A 22633-nucleotide genomic window follows, 5' to 3' on the forward strand; every position below is an offset into this window, starting at 1 on the left:
CATATTATACCCAGACAGCAAAAAAATTAAAAACTGACAAGAGGTTCTACCCTCTCACAACTGTATCCAAATCTAAAAGACAATTTGCTTTAGATACTCACTTTTTAAAAAATAATTTATTTACCTTACCTATCACCACTATTTAACCTCACTTTCATTGGCAGTTGCTAAATTCATTCATACCACCAGGTGTGTGTGGGGGGGGGGTTCTGCAAGCCCATTGTACATCACATCACATGCTTGTGGCATGATGCTGCAAAACTACAACTCCCAAGATCCCTCATGCACATTGCTGTGCCCAAAATATTCACACAACTATATCATCCCATATGTGACTACCTGTAGATGATTTTTGGTATTGCAGCTGCCTTCTGCACAAAAATCCAGAAAAGGTAAGGTGCGTGGACCCCCTTCTCTTATTAAGAGGAGTCCTAATCATGTGTGGGGTTTATTTAACAGTAGATGTTTTTAAAAACAAAAAAAAAAATGACCTAAGTTTAGCGTGGCTTTTTTTTTTCTGGTTTAAACTTGTTCAGGAATTTTATACATTTAGAATATAAAACATGCAGAGATAAGGGATTACTAGCAAAAAGGAGGTAGAGATTTGCCGGCGGTGAAGTATTTGCAAGCTTATTACTCATATAGCAAGAGCATTGCTTGTTCATTAATATTTCATAGAACAGACTTCCATTTTAGTGCAGTCTGGACAACGAAGAAACATCAGGTCTCTGTAGCCATTAGCTTTTAATATTGCTATAGTTCCTCCGCAACCTTTACTTGACATGTAGCGGATATATTTAAAGAAGACAAACGTTTGATACATTTTTAAACATGCAAGATTTAATTCCCTTTTCTTAATTTCCTAAGTTATAATGATGCATTTTCTATATTTGTCAGGAAATGACCCACATTTGAAAAGTGTCTGTTTCCTATTTTTCGTTCTTTTTACAGCAGTTGCTATATATGTAAAGAATATTGCAGATATTGTACCTTTTACATGACTGGAGGAGCTGCAGAAAGGTAGTGGTCTATTTGTCGCAGGAATAAGCAAAGTACCAGATTGTCTTGACATGTGGGCTTATTCAGTAAAGCACAGTGCAGTATGAACAGAAAACCAATTAAAATCAATCCATCAATGACTGGACTGCAGTAAACTGGAATGTGTAAGTTTGCAAGAAAAGTCGTGTGTAATAGGGGAAATTGTGTAGAAAATCAACACATCAACCCCAAATATATCGTTATTACATGTACTGTATATCTTACTAAAACAGTGTACTCAAAATTGCTAAAAAGGATGTTCCAGCATACAAATCAGCTGATAAGACTTTTCCCGTTGGAGACATAATATTCTCTGTATCCATTCATCTTTTTCATCTGTCTGATCCCCACTAAGCAGGCAGATGACAGGCCCGTGTCTGCTCTGCTTGTGCATAGCAGACACAGCCTGGTTTCCTCTGTAGGCGGTCGGATGTAAACAATCTAATTGTCATTTGATCCGATCTATCAGACGGATGGGTAACGGATTCCCCAACCATCTGTTAGCTGATTGGATGTCGACGAGTGCTCGTTTACATCCGCCACTCCATAGAGCACAATGGATGGTCCCATCGGATCGCCCAAAAAACCGACAGGCTGACCTGATCGGTCCACCCGCATGAAAGACCCCTTACTGTTCCATGAAACTTAGAAGTGTGTACACTGAGCTGTTTATCCAGCGCATTTCCCAGACAAGGTGCATTTTTTTCAGGGATACATGTGCAGCTAAGACATCTTATTAATATCCAGAAACCTATATATAAATGTGTATAAGAATTTCTCCAAAAGCATAATATTCTGAAGTATACTACAGGGGCATAGTTTTATTTCATACACATCTCATATATACAAGCTTTTGTAAACATCGCATGGGCTTTGAACCTGCATGTTAAAAACATGATTATATCCTGATTCCATTATAGAATGTGTCCCCAGAGGACCAAGTCACCTTCCACCCAGGTGGAATATACAGTAAACCCCCCCCCCAAGAGAACAAAAAAAAACAGCTTGGTGGTCTTACCACTCCAAATGTATAGTCCAGGACCGAAAGGATTGGACATAAAGCTGACTGACTTCAACTTGAGCCTACACTGTCCAATTAGATGCTCAGTGCATCCACTTCCCTATGTGGAAGTTTAAGGAAGCTCCAGAGAGTACTTTGAAGCTGGCAGCAGTTCTTTCTAGACTTAAGCGTAGGCAAATTGAATAAACAAAATATGTACTGCAAAATATTTTATTGCTCCTCAAGAGTGGGAATTATTTTTTTCAATGGAGCTTTTTTTATACGCGCATAATCCAGGCCAGGTACCGGGCCGAGTCAACAGGCACAATCTAACTGGCAGGCTGGGGCTACAGGGGTAAGGAAAGTGGGCCTGGGGGAGGATGACCTGACCCCCCTCAAATGGGAGATGAGAGCTATAAGTGAGAAGATGGTCAAACAAGAGAGTAAAATGGATGAAATGGAAAACAGGATTAGAAGAAACAATGTACGGATAGTGGGGCTTCCTGAGCACAGTGAGGGTGCAGACCCCGCTGCTTTCCTGGAAAAGTGGTTTAGGGCAGGATTCCTTTACACCATTTTTTGCAATAGAGAGGGCACTCAGGGTCTCCACTAGGCCCCCTCAATCTGCAGCCGCCCTCCCCCCCAGGTCTTTATTGGCAAAAATGTTATACTACAAGGATAAAGTGACTATAATACGTAGAGCTAGAGAATATATATATATATATATATATATATATATATATATATATGTATTTTTTTTTTTTCTTTATAACGGCACTAGGATGTCTATATACCCATATTTTTCCCCAGACCTTCAAAAGCGGAGAGCTAAGTTTGGGGAAGTGCAACGCAAACTACGCCAATTAAATCTAATAAATGCATTACTATACCCAGCAAGACTACGAGTAACTGCTTTTGGGGAGACTACATTTTTTGAAACTTCTGAGGGGGTGGCAGAGTGGTTGGCAACCCATAAGGAGATTCTAGAAGAACAGGATGGCTCTACCCAGCAATTTTGGGGACAACGTGACTGAGTATAAGTTATAATACAAGACTAATATAAAACTAGGGAGATGTGAGGAAGAGAGAGAAGTGACTTATAATGATATGTTTTTTTTTCTCTCTCTCTTCTTTTCCCTCCTTTTTTTTTTTTTTTTTTTGCACGAAGGAGGTGGGGGTTGAGGGTGTGGTGTATGGAAGGAGGGGAACAGCAAAATGTAATCTTCTACTGTATGTTGTATTTGTCTTTTTTTCTGTTTTATGGGGAAGGGGATGGGATGAAATTTAAAAAGAATTACAACGATAACATTCATAATGAGGTGTGTATAGGTAGGTCGCAATAGAAGGCCCCTAGCCAAACATAGTAAGGTGATGAGAGAGGAATATAGGAGAAGTGATTGGTGTGACTGGACTGTTTGGTATGCAAGTTTTGGTATGTATGTAAGGTTTAGGGAAGAATGTAAGAAGAACATTAAAAATAATAGTTTTCTACAAGTTGCACTTGATCTCCAAGATATCATTTGCAAATACACAGGCAAAAAGCATGAAGAAGAAATGGCACGAGTTAATGAGAAAAGGGAAATCACATAATGTCACAATGTCAATAGGAAATTCAAGTACTAATGATTAACCACTTGCCTACTGGGCACTTAAACACCCCTCCTGCCCAGACCAATTTTCAGCTTTCGGTGCTCTCACACTTTGAATGACAATTACTCAGTCATGTAACACTGCACCCAAATGAATTTTTTGTTCTTTTTTTCATACAAATAGAGCTTTCTTTTGGTGGTATTTGATCACCTCTGAGTTTTTTTATTTTTTGTGCTATAAATGAAAAAAGACCGAAAATGTTGAAGAAAAACGCATTTTTCTTTGTTTCTGTGATAACATTTTGCAAATTATTAATTTTTTATCATGAATTTTGGCCACAATTTATACTGCTACATATCTTTGGTAAAAATAACCCAAATTAGTGGATATTATTTGGTCTTTGTGGGTGGTGTGTCATGCTGTTATCACCTCATTTTCTTTCGTTCATAAAACTGGGGAAGGAGAAGTTTGGGGGGGTATGCGCACGGCCAGCGATGCCAACACTTTTGAAGCTTAATCTTTTCTACATGTCTGTAAGTGCAATTTTAATTTTAAATTAAAAGAGAGATTTTACACTATTAGAGCACTTTTTCTCTTTTATGGCGAATCACTGATAAAATATTATCTAGATTGGGATATCCTGTGGTATATTGGTTGTAGCGGATCGTTAATTAAGGAATTACTAATGGCATTGGAGGATTAGGAAGTCTGGATTAGACTTTGTTGCCTATATGCTATCTATCCTAAAATATCTGGTAAGGAGCCAATTCTTATCTTGATGGTGGTGAAGTTTTTCACACAGATGACATTGTGAATATGAATATGGATTAAAGGACCTCTACACTGCCAATTAAGTTTGGACTTTTTACAGCTGGACTGTTATGAGGATTAATTTAACTAATTTTTTACTTTTAATTTTTTATTTATTTAATTTTTCACATAATTATTTGAGTTTCATGCTATTTAATTTTTGTTATATATGTTTATTTTGAGGAGGATGGTTAAAGCACGCTGATTTATTCAGCTATTATCACTTGATGTGTTTATATGATTAGTAGTGTATGGTATATAGTTATTTTTGGCTCCATCCAACATTAATTGCATCTATAGGTTGTAACATCCTTCCTTCCCCTCTCCTTTGAGTATATAAGGTTTGAAGGGGAGGGGTGAATTCAAGTGTCATTTATTTAGACACCTCTGGGAGGAGTGCGGTTTATTCAAACCTTCACGAGCATAGGAAAACCGAAGAATTTGCCAGTTTTTGCCCTAAATTAAAATTTGGGTTGCATAGGTTTTGTCACATACCTTGTCTTGAGGCAGAAGGCAGATCACAGCAGGCAGGGCAAGTAGGAGACCAGAACGAATGCCAGGGTCGGAACACTGTAGTCAGGAGAGGAGAGATCAGAAGTGAAGTCATGAAGCAAGCCGGGGTCATACACAAGAAGCAGACAGGGTCAGATCCAAGGTCAGAGCCAGGAGAGAAGCAGGGAAAATCCAGTAGCCAGCCGGGTCGGTAACTGGAAGTCAGAAGCATAAGCACACAGGAAACAAGGGCAACAGGGAAAAAATTCTGTCTGGTCCCCCATGCTACTATGTACTAACTCAATAGAATCCAGTGCACCGTATAAGAAATGTGATGGGGCTTGCTGCTTAATACCTATGTGTTAAGCAGCAACACCACATATAACCAAATGTAAAAAATAAGAAATAGTGAAGGGCTAGCCCTCTAATAAAGATAAGATATGTGTATGGGTGTTAGAAATGCAAGAAGCTGATGTGAATATACAACATAGAAATAAACATTTACATCAATGGTGGAAACCCCGAATACCAGAATTATTATTATTATACAGGACTTATATAGCGCCAATCATTTGCGCAGCGATTTACAACATCAGGGCAGACAGTACAGTTACAATACAATTCAATGCAGGAGGAATCAGAGGGCTCTGCTTGTTAGAGCTTACAATCTCTAAGAAGGACGGTCAAGTGATAAAAAAAGGTAATAATAACTGTGGGGGATGAGATGATGAAGAAAATAAAAGAACAGTTATTAGGTGAGGGCAGGTAGGCTTCTCTGAAGAGAAAGCAGTTGGAGATGGTCTGACAGATTGGGATAGGGAATTCCAAAGGATGGGAGAGGCTCGGGAGGAGGTGACGAGGAAGATAGAGAGCAGGAGGTCTTGGGAGGAACGGAGAAGGCGATTTGGTTGTTTAAGACTAGGTTAACGATGTAGCTGGGGGCAGAGTTGTGGATGGCTTTGTAAGTTATTAGTATTTTTAATTTAAATTTGTTGGTTGAGTGGAAGCCAGTGGAGGAATTTGCAGAGAGGGGGTAGCAGACGCGGAGCGGTTTGTAGGGTGGATGAGTCTGGCAGCAGCATTCATGATAGACTGAAGGGGGGGGGGTAGCCTATTTTAAAAGTTAAGCCAATGAGAAGGGAGTTGCAGTAGTCAAGGCAAGAGATAACCAGGGAGTGAATCAGGAGCTTTTGGTTTCATTGATAAGGAAGGGACATATTTTGGAGATGTTGCCGAGGTTAAGGTGGCAAGCCTTGGAAAGTGATTGGTTATGGGGCTGAAAGGAGAGTTTAGAGCCCAAGATGATACCTAGCACCCTGGCATGTGGGAATGGGTTGATGGTTGTGCAATTGCTTGTGACAGAGAAGTCAGGGGAAGAGGCACTAGTGGAGGAAATATTATGAGCTTGGTTTTGGACAGGTTGAATTTGAGGAAGCGGTGTGACATCCAGAGAGATATGTCTGTTAGTAAGTTAGTAATGCGTAAGGAGACTGATGGGGTTAGCTGAGGGGTGGAGAGCTAGATTTGGGTGTCTTCAGCATAGAGATGATATTGAAAGCCATGGGAGGCTACCGTTGACTCAGGGAGGAGGTGTAGATTGAAAATAAGAGAGATCTGAGAAAGGAACTTTGGGGGCCCCTGATGGAGAAAGGAAGAGGAGTGGAGGAAGTACAATTGCAAGTGACACTGAAGGTGCGGTGGAATAGGTAGGATGAGAGACAGTGAAAAGCACAGTACAGAATAGTGTCCAAAATAGAATAACTCACTGAAAGCAAAGTGCAAATATGTAAAGTGGTAGCATAAACACATAAACCCTGTGACAATAAGGTAAACAAAAAAAAGTGATAGTGACACCTCCTGGTAGTAACACTGTGTATCAAATAGTAATAGTAAAACAATATGGGTGAACAAAGTCCTTATAGTGAATGCTGTTGTGTGAATACTTGTTCTTAGTATGCAAACCCCTTGTGTCTCTCCATCGGCCATTAAATTCGCTCACCTCACATTCAGACCTGTTACAAGTCCAAATACACCTTTCCCTTAGGGGTATATATATCCAGTGGCAGGCGACTTTCAGGGGATCTCAACTTTCCTCCTAGGGTGACTTGCTTCTGGTTGTGCAGTAATCCTCATGCAGGTTTAAAAAATTAAAAAGCCAGCATAAAATCAGTGTTTTATTTAAAGACAATCAAGTAACACTCACATTTGTTAGTGCACTTACTCCAGTGCACTTGGGTAGAACACTTGAGACATTAGGGGTGCATGGCCCCCTTAAAGTGGTTCTAAACCCTTACAACACACTTTGACCTACAGGTAAGCCTAGATTAAGGCTTACCTGTAGGTCCAAGAAATATCCTATACGGTTTAGGAGATATTTGCCCAAAGACGGGCACCGCCAGCAGCGCGCAGGCGCACTGAGCGCGGCATTTTCAACAACGGAGCTGTCGCGCGTGTCGGCTCCCGTGCGTATGCGCGGGAGTGACGTCATGACGGCTTCGCCGAATGACAGCGGCGGAGCTGCGAGAACCCACCGAGAAGATGGATGCGCCGGACTACAGGGGACAGCGGTGACATTGCTGGCTCCTGTGTCAGGTAAGTGCCACATAATGGACTACTATGCGATGCATAATAGTCCATTATGCTTTGCCTATGCATCTAGATATTCACAGCAGCTCGGCTTAGGGAGATCAGGATTCGCTTCCTACTTCTCCGTGATGACATCACAAAAAAAACTTTCATGGTTATTCATGTGACTTCTTCAAGAAGTGAGAGTCCTGACGCCACCATACTGCCTTATAAAATATGGAATAATTGTATATTTTGCAGGCGCCATTTTTTAGAAGTCTATGGCGCCCATTTTTCCTAGGGTCCAATGTGTTTAATAAACAAAATTCAATTCCAGCCTGTGATTGCCATTATCATGGAGGCACAGTCCAAGAACCAAAATCTGGCTGAGCTTCCAGATAAAACCTGGGTTTTATAACTTTTCAAAATGTATTCAATTTTGGTATTGGAGGTTTCCGCCACTGTTGAAAATGTTAATTTCTATGTTATATATTCACATCAGCATCAGTTTCTTGCATTTATAATACCCATACACATATCTTATCACTATTGGAGGGCTAGCATTTCACTATTTCTTATTCTTTACAAAGGGCAACAGGGAGCTAAAGACCAGTTTGCAAAGTCTGTGAGTAACTGTCATCCTTATAAAGGCCAGGGGCCGCCAAGATCTATCGCACGTGACGTGCATCAGTGCGCACAGGCATGCGCCACGAACAAGCATGCACTTGCCTATTTCTATCAGATATGCACTTGTAGTCCTGCAGAGATGAGCATAGCCATGCAGGGTATTGACAGGCGTGCCAAGCCTCCAGCTTGTCCCTTGCCAAGCCTCCAGCTTGTCCCTTGCCAGATGTTCTCCGTGGACTATGGAGGAAAGAGGGGAAAAGCCCATATGTATTAAATCACTGCTCCTACAAGTTGTCCCCCCCCCCCATTGTGGCCCCCAACAGCAAATGTTTGTGTTAATACCTACTTTTTCTTTAGGCCAGTCATTTGACCATGCAGGGTCCTCTTCAACTCTTCTTTAGGTTATTGACATCGGTGCTGCTTTCTGTACGAGTACACTGGGAATGAAATGTTCTTGGTTACACCTCCTGGGTGGTGACTCATGCAATCCCGCATTCACAGTATGTAGGAAATCCTCTGGGTTGAGGGATGTCAGGAGTCATGCAAGCCAGAAGATGGAGAATATCTTAATGGGAAGAAGCACTGTGTGGGACAGATTCAAATTGAAAATGATTATTGCAGTTAGACCTGCTTTTCAACACAGGACTTTGAAAAAATGGCAGCCTGGAATTGGTCTTTAATTATTGTTTTTTTTTATTATTTTGTTTGACAAAACATTATTTCAGTGTTCTAAGTTGAATACAGTGGTGTGAAAAAGTGTTTGCCCCCTTCCTCATTTCCTGTTCCTTTGCATGTTTGTTACACTTAAGTGTTTCGGAACATCAAACCAATTTAAACAATAGTCAAGGACAACACAAGTAAACACAAAATGCAATTTGTAAATGAAGGTGTTTATTATTAAAGGTGAAAAAAAATCCAAACCATCATGGCCCTGTGTGAAAAAGTGATTGCCCCCTAAACCTAATAACTGGTTGGGCCACCCTTAGCAGCAACAACTGCAACCAAGCGTTTGCGATAACGTGCAATGAGGCTTTTACAGCGTCCTGGAGGAATTTTGGCCCACTCATCTTTGCAGAATTGTCCTAATTCAGTTACATTAGAGGGTTTTCGAGCATGAACAGCCTTTTTAAGGTCATACCACAACATCTCAATAGGATTCAGGTCAGGACTTTGGCTAGGCCACTCCAAAGTCTTCATTTTGTTTTTCTTCAGCCATTCGGTGGTGGACTTGCTGGTGTGTTTAGGATCATTGTCCTGCTGCAGAACCCAAGTTCGTTTCAGCTTGAGTACACGAACAGATGGTCGGACATTCTCCTTCAGGATCTCTTGGTAGACAGCAGAATTCATAGTTCCTTTTATCACGGCAAGTCTTCCAGGTCCTGAAGCAGCAAAACAGCCCCAGACCATCACACTACCACCACCATATTTTACTGTTGGTATAATGTTCTTTTTATGAAATGCAGTGTTCCTTCTACGCCAGATATACTTGAACACACACCTTCCAAAGAGTTCCACTTTTGTCTCATCGGTCCACAGAATGTTGTCCCAAAAGTCTTGGGGATCATCAAGATGTGTTGTGGAGAAATTGAGACGAGCTTTGATGTTCTTTTTGCTCAGCAGTGGTTTTCTCCTTGGAACTCTGCCATGCAGGCCATTTTTGCCCAGTCTTTTCCTGATGGTGGAGGCATGAACGCTGACCTTAACTGAGGCAAGTGAGGCCTGCAGTTCCTTGGACGTTGTTGTGGGGTCTTTTGTGACCTCTTGGATGAGTCGTCGCTGCGCTCTTGGGGTAATTTTGGGCGGCCGGCCACTCCTGGGAAGGTTCACCACTGTTCCATGTCTTCGCCATTTGTGGATAATGGCTCTCACTGTGGTTCGTTGGATTCCCAAAGCTTTGGAAATGGCTTTATAACCCTTTCCAGACTGATAGATCTCAATTACTTTCTTTCTCAATTGTTCCTGAATTTCTTTGGGTCTCGGCATGATGTGTAGCTTTTAAGGATCTTCTGGTGGACCTTACTGTGTCAAGCAGCTCCTATTTAAGTGATGCCTTGATTGTGAACAGGTGTGGCAATAATCAGGCCTGGGTGTGGCTAGAGAAATTGAACTCAGGTGTGGACAACCACAGTTATAGTATGTTTTAACAAGGGGGGCAATCACTTTTTCACACAGGGCCATGATGGTTTGGATTTTTTTTCACCTTTAATAATAAACACCTTCATTTACAAATTGCATTTTGTGTTTACTTGTGTTGTCCTTGACTATTGTTTAAATTGGTTTGATGTTCCGAAACACTTAAGTGTGACAAACATGCAAAGGAACAGGAAATGAGGAAGGGGGCAAACACTTTTTCACACCACTGTATATGCATCATACATGCCATCTTTATGTAGATATCTTTATAAACATTTTGCAATAATTAATTTTCCTTTTTCTTCCCTTGTAGGTGGAAGAACCTCAATTTAATAAGCTTCAAGGCAGCTGCCCTTATGCACTGTATGTGGCCAGTCACTGATGGCACCTAACTAGAAGAGAAATTAGCAGACGTGTACAATATTGTGACTTTCTTCTAAGTATAAGTCGACCAGCATTGTCATGTTCAGACGTCAGGATCTGCCTGGAATGCATGTACGTGAATCCTTTACCTGCACGGGTGTTTCCGATCCATTTGTTCTGGATGCACAAAATATCAAGGCAGGTTTCCAATAAGAGTGATCAGTTTTTTTGTGTGATAACAATGTTCAGTATTTGTATTCTCTTCAGTTATTTTAAAGTAAATGAAAGCTTTATGTTATGTTCTTGCTTTAAATAGAATATATTAGAGGTCGACCGATATGGGTTTTTCTCTGGCCGATGCCGATAGCCGATATATGATGCCGATTTTTTTGGGCCGATATGTTAGGCCGATTTTATTTTATTTATTTTTTTCCTTTTTTCTTTATTTTTTTTTTCTTTTAATCCCCCTTGATCTAACACACCTTTCCCACTGGGGCGTTTTTCAGGCGCTTTTGGGCTAAAAATAGCGCCTGTAAAGTGCCTGCAAAATGGCTCCCCTGCAGTCTGTGTGAAAGACAGAGTGCTTTCACACTGAGGCGATGCGCTGGCAGGATCTTAAAAAAAAGTCCTCCAAGCAGCACGTTTGGAGTGGTGTATACCGCTCCTCCACCACTCCTGCCCATTGATATGAATGGGCACCACTGCCGAAGCGCATGCAATGCGATTTGGCAGCAGTGCTTCACGGGCGCATTTAACCTCTTCCTTGGCCGCTAGCTGGGTTTTATGCGCCCCACTAGCAGCCAAATAGCACCGCTAAAATGATGGTAAAGAGCCGCTAAAACTTGCGTTTTACCATCAACGCCTGCCCGCTCCAGTGTGAAAGCAGTCTTCATAAGTGATACAGAAAATTTCTTACATTTAAACATTTATTAAACAAAACAAACCTCCAATCAGTTTACTTGTATGTATGATTTAGATTAAAAAAAAAAACTATATATTAAATAAAAACAGGTAGTCAAAACTTTTGGACGAAAAAAAAAAAATGGGCTAACTTTACTGTTTTTATTTTATTTTTATATTTTTTAAATAGTGTATTTTTTTCCCAAAAAAATGCATTTGAAAGACCTCTGTGACATAAAATATTGCAACAACCGCTATTTTATTCCCTAGGATCTCTGCTAAAAAAATATATATAATTCTAAGTGATTTTCTGGCAGAAAATACAGGATTTTTACTTGTAAGCAACAAGTGTCAGAAAAGATTTAGTCTTTAAATGGTTAAACTGAGAACTTCTACACACTGAGATGACTTCATTCATTCAAGTGTAAACATTGTATCTTTCTGTTCTTTTCTTGGCAGTCTGCCCAGAGAGGAGGAAAGTGTTTCTATGAGGACTCAGGCAACTTACACTGACTTCTTACAGAAGTCATTTCAAAGTCCCGCTGTAGTTCTAAATCGGCTTTTTATCAGCACATTCGGCCGATGCCGATTAATTAAAAAACGGCAAATATCGGCCGATATATCGGTCGACCTCTAGAATATATTGTGGTTTCATACATAACACCAATCAGCCATAACTTTATGACCACCCACCTGATCTGTGGAGGCATGCATGCCACCATGGACCTCTGAAGGTATGCTGTGGTACCTGGCACCAACCTATTAAAGGTATCGGTAACAGATTCTTTAAAACCTCTAAATTGCAAGATGGGGCCTCTATGGATTGGACTTGTTTTTCTAGCACATCACAAAGTTGCGCAATTGGATTGAGATCTGGCGAATTTGAGGCCAAGTCAATATCTTTAACTTTTTATTGTGTTCTTCAAACCATTCTTGAACCATTTGTGTAATGTGGCAGGGCGTGCTATCCTGTTGAAAGAGGCCACTGCTATCAGGGAATAACGTTTCCACAAAGGGGTGTACTTGGTTAGCAACAATGTTTAGGTAGGAGTTTTTGGCAGCTAACATCCACATCCACTTGGGCAGGGCCCAATGTTTCCCAGCAGAACATTGCCAAAGTATCGTACTGCTTCCATCAGCTTACCTTCCTGCCATGCTTCATGCAGATGCCATCTCTTCCTCAAGTGAGTGACGTAACTGGCCATCCGCATTATATTAAAGAAAAGGTGATTCATCAGACCAAGCCATCTTCTTCCATTGCTCAATGGTCCAGTTCTACATGCCCATTGTAGGTGCTTTTGGCTGTGGACATGGGTCAGCATGGGTACCCTGATCAGTCTTTGGCTATGCAGCCCTATACACAGCACACTGATACCCATTTTTTTCTGCTTTCAATACATAACATTCAGGAACAAAATATTCACTTGCTCCCTACTATGACTTTCAGATATTGTTGTAACAAGATAATCAGTTATTCACTTTCTCTGTCATTGGTCATGAAGTTATGAATGATTAACATATGTTTATACATATAATGGTCAACTGAAGAAAATATAGTTTATTTTATATTCAAGAAAAAATATGAAATATTGCTTTTGAATATGTTGGAATATGTTGCCTTCTATGACGTAGGCTAGTGGAACTTTATAAATAGCTCAAGGTGAAATTTCACCACACAATTGAATGTTAGAAGACTAATTCCCTGTCAGATATCTAAGGTTTAAATCAGACAAACCAAGCAAAAACCAAATTCTTAACTTTTTTTAACCTCTTCACACCTAAGGGTAAAACAAATCTAAATGCCTAAGCACAATTTTGTGTGTTAGCAAAACTATACATATCACAACTGCTTTGTGCATCCAGGTCGATTATACCTTGTTTTTTCAGTACAAATTGGGCTTTCATTTGGTAGTAAATAGTTATGCTCCTATCTCCTGATTTGTTTATTTTTTTTGGATTTTTTTTTTATTAAACGGAAAACTGTCCCAAAATAGTAAAAAAATAAAAATTTTTTTAAAGTAGCTGTATATTTATTGTTACTTCCATAACCTACCAAAGAACAACCCAAACTAAAAGCTCCTGCTCCTGGCAATCACAACAATACCACATATGTGTATGTTGTTTGTTGTTTATACCTGTAGTACAGCCAAGTAGCACTAGTGCACATTTTGTTTTTTGTTGTCCTACTTAAAACACAAACTGACACTGATGCTAATTAAAAAAAAAATCCTGTCCAAAATATACTGACCCTGACCTTTGACCCCCTACTTGACCCAAACACTAGCCCTGGCACTCACCTCGATAAACCCTTGATCTAGGCATTTGTCTTTATTTTTTTTATTTAAAAAAAAATTTACAAACATTTTTTTTTCTTTCTGCAAGGAATGAGAAAGATACATTGTATCCTCCTCCTCCATTCACAGAAAGAAAAAAACAGGGACGGGCTTCACAGGGACTGATCACTGTGGTAGCCGATCATAGGCTACCACAGCGATCAGTGACCTGCAATCGGGAGATCTGGATCCCTATCATTAGTACAGGGCCCAGGGGCTCTCGTGAGAACAGAACAAAGGGAGAAATACATACTGTGTATGAGGCTTTATGTAAAAAAGTCCAGTGCATTTAGGCTGCATATATGTTACGTCAGCATGCAGGGGTTGGGTATAAAATGTTGCTTTTGTGTAAAGCAAAGATTGTATACATGCTTTTATTAACCTCTTGCTTACTGGGCACTTAAAACCCCTTCCTGCCCAGACCAATTTTCAGCTTTCAGCGCTGACGCACTTTGAATGACAATTGCGCGGTCATACAACCCCTGTCTCAAATTATATTTTTATATATTTTTTTCACACAAATAGAGCTTTCTTTTGGTGGTATTTAATCACCATTTGGGTTTTTATTTTTTGATAAATAAAAAAAGACAGAAATAAAAAAAAAAAAAAAAAAAGGTTCCGTAGATTGTTATAAAACTTTGCAAACGGGTAATTTTTCTCCTTCATTGATATTCGCTGATGAGGCTGCACTGATGGGTACTTATGGGTTGCACTGATGGGCACAGATAAGGCGACACTGATAGGCACTGATAAGACGGCACTAGGCCTGCAACTAACGATTATTTTCATAATCGATTAATCGGCCGATAATTTTTTCGATTAATCGGATAAAAAAAACTGAAAAGGGGGAGAAATGTATATTGTGTGTAATTTATTATAATACAAATTTTTATTTTTATTTTTGGTCCTTTTTTAAATTATTTAGCAAAAAAAATATAAAAAAAACAGTGGTGATTAAATATTACCAAAAGAAAAAAAGGCAGTTCAGCCACGTTTTTACCACCCTTTGCCAAAGCCAAGATTATACCTTCTGTCTCATTCTGCCTAAAATGACCCATTCAAGTGAATGGCGCTGAGCCACAGCTATGTTTTGCGATGAGGAGGTGCAACACTTTACACTGAATCTGAGCAACACAAATGCTATTTAATTCATTTTTTAATAGTTAAACCAAGCTCCCCCATCCCACCATGCTTTTTTTGGAAAATCAGTTTGCAAACTGTAAGAACCCCAGATCCCTCCTTTTGGTCTTGAAAGCATTCAAAACGCCAAGATCGGCGAGATTAAATGCTTTTTATTTTTACAAATGGTACCGTTTACTTTCCCGTGGACAGTGATGTAAGGTTTTTGCTTCTGGGTTCCTGGGGAGGGGGGCGTCCCCTCCTGCTGCTTGTAAAAGCAGTCCAGCAGTTAGTTAGCCGCTAGGATTGCTTCTGGCTGCATTCACACCTGAGCATAGCTTCTTTTGAGCATTTTTCCGTGTTTTTTTTTCCCACAAGTTTTTATGCATGACTTGCATGTTTTTGTATGCAGGGTTTTTGGGCTTTGGTGTGTTTTTTTATTTTTATTAGACAACAGAGATAACTATTATCAAGTTTAGGTTAGGAATATGAGTTGGGGCTAGGGTTATTTATTATTTTATTTCTTATTATAGGAATAATAATAAATACATTATTGAATTTATTTATGTATTTAATACTAAGTAACAAAAAAAATAACCCTTACACAGTACTGGTGAACACAAAACACAGTACTGATGAACACTTACCACACACACACACACCACGTCCTCTTGTCAGCTGGGAACTCCGCCGGCTGTGTCACCGTCCCCACACACCCGCTCCGGCCTCGTCATCATCCATGGAACCACACAGGCTAGCTGAGGCTCAGAGACACAGGCTGAACAACGCTCTGGGGGTGACGTCAGCGTGCAGCTCGCTGCCGCCGGGTGTACCAAGATGGCCGCCAGCTCCGGAGCTAGGCTGAAGCCGCGGCCCGCTCCGCGGATCGCATGGTGCGGACCAACTAATTGATAATGAAAATCGTTAACGATTTTTATTATCGATTATTATCGATAATATCGATTAATCGTTTCACCCCTAGACGGCACTACATAGTTACATAGTTAGTCAGGTTTTAAAAAAAGACACAAGTCCATCCAGTTCAACCACAAAAAAAATAAAAAATAAAATAATAATATCATACAATCCCATATACCCAATTCTATATCCACAGTTGATCCAGAGGAAGGCAAAAAACCCCAGCAGAGCATGATCCAATTTGCTAAAGCAGGGGAAAAAAAATCCTTCCTGATCCCCCGACAGGCAATCGGATTTCCCCGGATCAACTTTACCTATAAATGTTAGTGCCCAGTTATATTATGTACACTTAGTAAATAATCCTGGCCTTTCTTAAAGCAATCTACTGAGCAGGCCAGAACCACCTCTGCAGGGAGTCTATTCCACATTTTCACAGCTCTTACTACGAAGAAACCTTTCCGTATTTGGAGATGAAATCTCTTTTCCTCTAGACGTAAAGAGTGCCCCCTTGTCCTCTTTGTTGACTGTAAAGTGAATAACTCAACACCAAGTTCACTATATGGACCCCTTATATATTTGTACACGTTGATCATATCCCCCCTTAATCTCCTCTTATCAAGAGTTAATAAATTCAGTTCCTCTAATCTTTCCTCATAGCTGAGCTCCTCCATGCCTCTTATCAGTTTGGTTGCCCTTCTCTGCACTTTCTCCAGTTCCCCAATATCCTTTTTGAGAACTGGTGCCCAAAACTGAACTGCATATTCCAGATGAGGTCTTACTAAGGATTTGAACAGGGGCAAAATTATATCTCTCTCTCTGGAGTTCATACCTCTCTTAATACAAGAAAGGACTTTGCTCGCTTTGGAAACTGCAGCTTGGCATTGCATGCTATTATTGAGCTTATGATCTACTAAAACCCCCAGATCCTTCTCCACTGTGGATCCCCCAGTTGTACTCCCCCTAAAATGTATGATGCATGCATATTCTTAGCGCTGATGGGCCCTGATGGGTGGCATTGATGGGTGGCACTGACAGATGGAACTGATGGGCAATGATGGGTGGCACTGATGGGCACTGGTAGGTGGTATTGATGGACAGCACTGGTAATGACGCACTGATTTATAGGTGGCCCTGATGAGTGGCACTGTGAGGTGACACTGGGCACTGATGGGTGGTACTGTGGTCACTGGTAGGTGGTGCTGGTGGGCACTGGTGGTACCTTCACGATCGGGACTGATGTCCCTCTCACAGCCGCTGGTGATTGGCTTTTTTGTTCCCGAAAAAGGAGGAAAAATAGCAGATTACCAGCTTTGTTTACATCACATGATCAGCTGTCATTGGCTGACATCTGATCATGTGGTAAGGGGTCGGGATCGACCTCTTACTTCGATCTGTGATCAGGCAAGTATCATAGACTTGCTGATCACAAAGCGCACCGTGCACGGCCTGCAGAGGGCACGCAGGCCGCTCAAGTATGGGAGGACGTCCAGGGACACCCTCCCGGCAATTGGATGGCAGGTGGTTAAAATCTAAAGATATAGGAGCCTTTACTAGCAGATATAGACATGCAATGTCGGCACAGACACACACAGTGTCAGGACAAGCACACGCACAAACACACAGTGTCAGGGAGCACACACACACAAACACTCAATTGCTTGTTTAACCACTTCCCGACCAGCGCACGACGATGTACGTCGACAGAATGGCACGGGCAGGCATATTGGCGTACAGGTACGTCCAATATTCAATGCCGCCCTGCCATCGGGAGCGCGCCGGCGCGCTCCCGCGCTGGTCGGGACCCCCGTGAGTCCGGTCGCGGGACCCGCGGACTCGATCGCCGCGGGCATCCCCGCGATCGGCTCACGGAGCGGCCGAGTAAACAGCATTTCTCCATTCTGCCTAGCAACTAGTGACGCTGATCTCTGCTCCATGTGATTGGAGCAGAGATCAGTGTTCATTAAATGAAAGCCCAACCCCCCCACAGTTAGTAACACACCCCTAGGAACACTTAACCCCTACACTGCCACCCACTGGTTAACCCCTTCACTGCCAGTGTCATTTACACAGGAATCACTGCATTTATATAGCAGTGATTACTGTATAAATGACAATGGTCCCAAAAATGTCCGATGGGTCCCCCACAATGTCGCAGTCACAATAAAAATCGCTGATCGCCGCCATTACTAGTAAAAAAATAATAAAAAATTATTAATAAAAATGCTATAAAACTATCCCTATTTTGTAAACGCTATAACTTTTGAGCAAACCAATCAATAATCGCTTATTGCGATTTTTTTTTTACCAAAAATATGTAGAATACGTATCGGCCTAAACTGAGGGAAAAAAATGTTTTTTTATATATTTTTGGGGGATATTTATTATAACAAAAGGTAAAAAATAATGCGTTTTTTTCAAAATTGTCGCTCTATTTTTGTTTATAGCGCAAAAAATAAAAACCGCAGGGGTGATCAAATACCACCAAAAGAAAGCTCTATTTGTGGGAAAAAAAGGACGTCAATTTTGTTTGGGAGCCACGTCGCACGACCGCGCAATTGTCAGTTAAAGCGACGCAGTGCCGAATCGCAAAAAGTGGTCTGGTCTTTGACCAGCAAATTGGTCCGGTCTGAAAGTGGTTAACTGGCCTGGTGTGTCTACTACCCAAATATCATCCAATTTAAACATTCTATTTACTAAAAAAGAAAAAGAATTTTCAAAAGGTATACATGTACCTTTTGTTACAGGTGGTTAGATATAGTAAAGTCATATAAAATAAAAGAACATAATGGACGTATATAACGTTCACACCAAGGAAAACACCTTATAGTCATTTAAGCCAACGTATAGGCTGTAATACTGGGTTTAATGTGTGGAGAAGTTCAGGCATAATGATACCAATGAAAAATAATTTTATATTGATAGATATTAGCATTATCCCAAATGTCTTCCCAGTCCTCAATATCTAGGGTGCAACCTATGGCTTTTTCCTATTTAGTCTTATATTTATGATTGGGGAAAAAGTTCAGTGTTAATTGTAATAAGAAACCTATAAATGTCTTTTATGAGATGTTATCGTTAAGGTCCTTCTAGACAAATTTTCTCAAATGAGGTTAGATTAGCAAATAAAGATTTGGCAGTAAGTGTTTCAGCATAATGTTTACTTTGTAAATATGTGAATAAGGTTCTAAGTGGTATGTTATGTTTTTTTTTTGTTTTTTAAAAAGCTTATCTATAACTGAATTGTTGATGTTAACCAAGGGCTGGCCATTATACTTTCAGTACTAGAAGGAAGGAAAGAAAAATCTAGTTTTACAATATAACACAACATTCCTCGTGTGGAGCAATGTTGACAGGCTACTATTCGGAATATCTGTAATGGAGGACCAGAATAAAGTAAGGTAAGGGTAAGGAGGTAAGGGACTGTTCTGTGCTGTGTTAGAACAGGTAAGTACCGTATACCCTTTTTTAAAATTTAGGGAAAAAAAATCATTTAGAGTCACTTTAAGGAGTTTGTATGTATAGGAACGATCCAGAGCTGCTCAGTCTCAGCCCATCTGTTAGGCAGGTGTATTGCAGACCAAGCAGTCAGGTAGCACAGTCAGGCTACCAGGGAATATTTCTCAATGTTGGGAAGTGTAAGCCACCTTGTGATATTATACATAAACAATACTCATTTGAAATCTCGGCGCCTGTTGCTATCCCACGTAAAATTAAGAAAAGACTGTTGAAACTTCATCCAATTTAAAAGACAATTGTTTCATATTTGTGGCCAGCTTACAAAAACACAAAAAACTATGTCTAACTTAACAATTGAAAAATGTTATTGGTGTGTAATTATATATAATTTATAAGATGTTGTGGCATCTAAGACAAATGATTTTTCATTGTTTTGTCCTTCTAGAAAATGATGCGTCCTGTCGCTAACAATAATGTGACTTTTTGTGGAAGTGGCAAATCTTCTTGCCTCAGCCAAGACAGCATGAGAAGTGTAGAACAGTTTGGCTTGTATACCACCCAGCAGAGCAAATACAGCCATACTGTCAGCCAAAAGTCCATCTCCTGTCAGACACAAGAAACTATAAATGAGGCACATTTGCAGACCACAACCAGCAGAGATCTGGACGCAAAAAGTGATTTAAAGAAAAAGAAAACCCTTGGGAGGTCTGGAAAGCGTGGAAGACCCTCTGGAACCACCAAACTGGCAGGATACCGAACCAGCACCGGAAGACCTCTGGGGACCACCAAAGCTGCCGGCTTTAAGACAAGTCCTGGCAGACCACTGGGCACAACCAAAGCTGCAGGATACAAAGTCAGCCCAGGGAGACCTCCAGGTAGCATTAAAGCTCTATCACGGCTTGCAAATCTAGGTTACACAAGTAACAATGCAGCTTTCCCCTACCCCACAGCACTTAACAGAGGACTCCATTCTGTTGTGGATACCAATATCAAACACCCTGTTGAGTAAAAGTCATTTAGTATGGATGTTGAGAAAATATCAGATGCTTATATCATCACACTGTTGTCTTTAAAAATTACTTTAGACTAGAAATTCTGTTCAAATGCATCACACTTCAAAATGGCATAGTAGCAGGTTGTGTCTCTGCACCATTCGCATACATATTGCCCTTTTCTATTTGTCTGTGCGGGCTTGTATAACTTATTTTGCTGAGAGATGAGGGGGTAGTTTGCTTTTTAAAAACTTTGCATGCAATGTTAGTTTAGAAAATATGAATTCATGTGTGTGTGATATTTTAAAGTTATGTTATGAAATGCTAAAACAGCCATAAAAATTAAAAAGAAGCTTGAGAGGTGAAAGAATAATACCAAATATACAAACACATTGTCACTGTATGACCACATACAATGTAGCCAAAAATGTAAGATAGAACAACCATATAGACATGTACATGTATTTAAGCTTTATTCTTTCATCATTTCTGAAGTCTTTCTGAAATATTTACAGCACTTTCAAAAGGTGTAATGGATAGTGTAAATATGTCAAAATGCAATTATGTATTGTATATAAACCAGTATAAAATTTCAGATTTACAGTTGTGTGTTTTATAAAAAAAAAAAAAGTTAATATTTATACATGTAAACAAGGTCCTGACATATTTACTTTCTTCTGCCAGACAGAGGATGTAAAATTATATAAAAGTCAGAAAAAAACCTGAATGTGCTCCCTATATGAGCCCATCTAATTTCAGTTATGTATTTTATTCTTCATTTTTATTCAGGCATATGAGTACATTTGATGTCATCCACTTTTTATAGACCAACCCTACGTGTATTTAGTACATTGGTGAGCGGTAATCCATGTCAACCACGTATATATTAAATTTTGTCTAATTTAGTCTACAAAAAGTATAATCTGTGATCTAAAGCTGGGTACACACAGATTGAAATGAAGCTGGTTCCTGCTGAACTGTCCAAATTTTGATCTGTGTGTAGCCCTCTGTGTTCAGCAGAAGTCGATCGTTAGACCAACTTCTGTCGAATGGTCCTGCTAGAAAACCAGCAGTTGATCAGCTGTGCTTGTGTGGCTGCAGGAATGTTTTTATCAGTTTGGCCCGCTGGTTGAACAAAAACAAACTCGCAGTGTGTACTCAGCTTAAATATGTTTTTTGATGAAAAGTCAGTAAAGGAGTCATTTTCAGCCTAGTCTTTATTCATGTGAAATACCTACTCAGTTTCAGTGGTAATAGATATAAATTCCTAGTGAGGAGTCCCAGTGCTCATTGTTTTTCAATTTTTAACCACTTCCATACCAGACCATAGTAAAATGACGGCCGCAGGAACCCTTCCTCCCTCCGGGTGGACGTCATATAATCTCTTTAGCTTCCTGACATTGTGAAGAGCACGATGTCTGCCGGGCACCCACGATTGCTCATCACAGAGCAGGGACGTGGATCTGTGTGTGTAAACAAACAGATCCATGTCCTGTCATGGGAGAGGTGAACTGATCGTATTTTCCTTGTATATAGGAACAACGATCGGTCTCCTCACCTCATCGATCCCCTCCCCCCACAGTTATAATCACTCTATAGGACACACATTTAACCCCTTCAGCGCCCCCTGGTGTTAACCCGTTCCCTGCTAGTGACATTTATACAGTAGATCAGTGCATTTTTATGGCACTGATCTCTTTATAAATGTCAGTGGTTCCAAAATGGTGTCAAAAGTGTCTGATCTGTTCTCTGCAATGTCAGTCACGATAAAAATCGCAGATCACCGCCATCAGTAGAAAAAAATAAAAATAATAATAAAAATTACATAAATCTATCCTCTATTTTGTAGACGCTATAACTTTTGCGCAAACCAATCAATATACGCTTATTGCGATTTTTATTTTTTACCAAAAATATGTAGAATATATATCGGCCTAAACTGAAGAAAAAATAGTTAAAAAAAAAAAATTGGGATATTTATTATAGCAAAAAGTAATAAATATTGTGGTTTTTTTTTCAATATTGTCGGTCTTTTTTTGGTTTATAGCGCAAAAAATAAAAAAAAATGATCAAATTCTAATTTGGGTACAACGTCGCATGACTGTGAAATTGTCATTCAAAATGTGACAGCGCTGAAAATTGGTTAAGCATCATTGCACTCTGTCCCAAAATCAAATGACGATTAACAATAATTTTGTAGTTTTTAATTTGTTTGGTAAACCTGGTACAAACCTGGCTGTTCAGCGGCTGTTCAGACTGAGAATATGAAAAAAAAATGCCTAAAAAGTGGTTAACTT

General features: G+C 40.1%; 1 protein-coding gene across 5 annotated transcripts in view; it reads left to right on the top strand.

Annotated features, from left to right (window-relative positions):
* Positions 1–22633, top strand: part of CUNH5orf24 (chromosome unknown C5orf24 homolog) — a 129780-nt gene that overhangs the window by 71189 nt on the left and 35958 nt on the right. For 3 of the 5 annotated variants that reach the window (XM_077473960.1, XM_077473961.1, XM_077473962.1), the window contains exons 2-3: positions 10569–10816; positions 19790–20931. In XM_077473960.1, the coding sequence (XP_077330086.1) occupies positions 10718–10816; positions 19790–20353 (663 nt within the window). In that variant the 5' untranslated portion in view covers positions 10569–10717 and the 3' untranslated portion in view covers positions 20354–20931. Of the gene's footprint in view, positions 1–10568; positions 10817–19789; positions 20932–22633 lie in introns of those variants that run through there. The other 2 variants (XM_077473963.1, XM_077473964.1) reach the window with 2 other exon arrangements.

The sequence above is a fragment of the Lithobates pipiens genome, unplaced genomic scaffold (assembly GCF_037356315.1).
Source record: "Lithobates pipiens isolate NorthernLeopardFrog02 unplaced genomic scaffold, aLitPip1_a1.2 Scaffold_8, whole genome shotgun sequence".
In the NCBI taxonomy this organism is placed as follows: domain Eukaryota; kingdom Metazoa; phylum Chordata; class Amphibia; order Anura; family Ranidae; genus Lithobates; species Lithobates pipiens.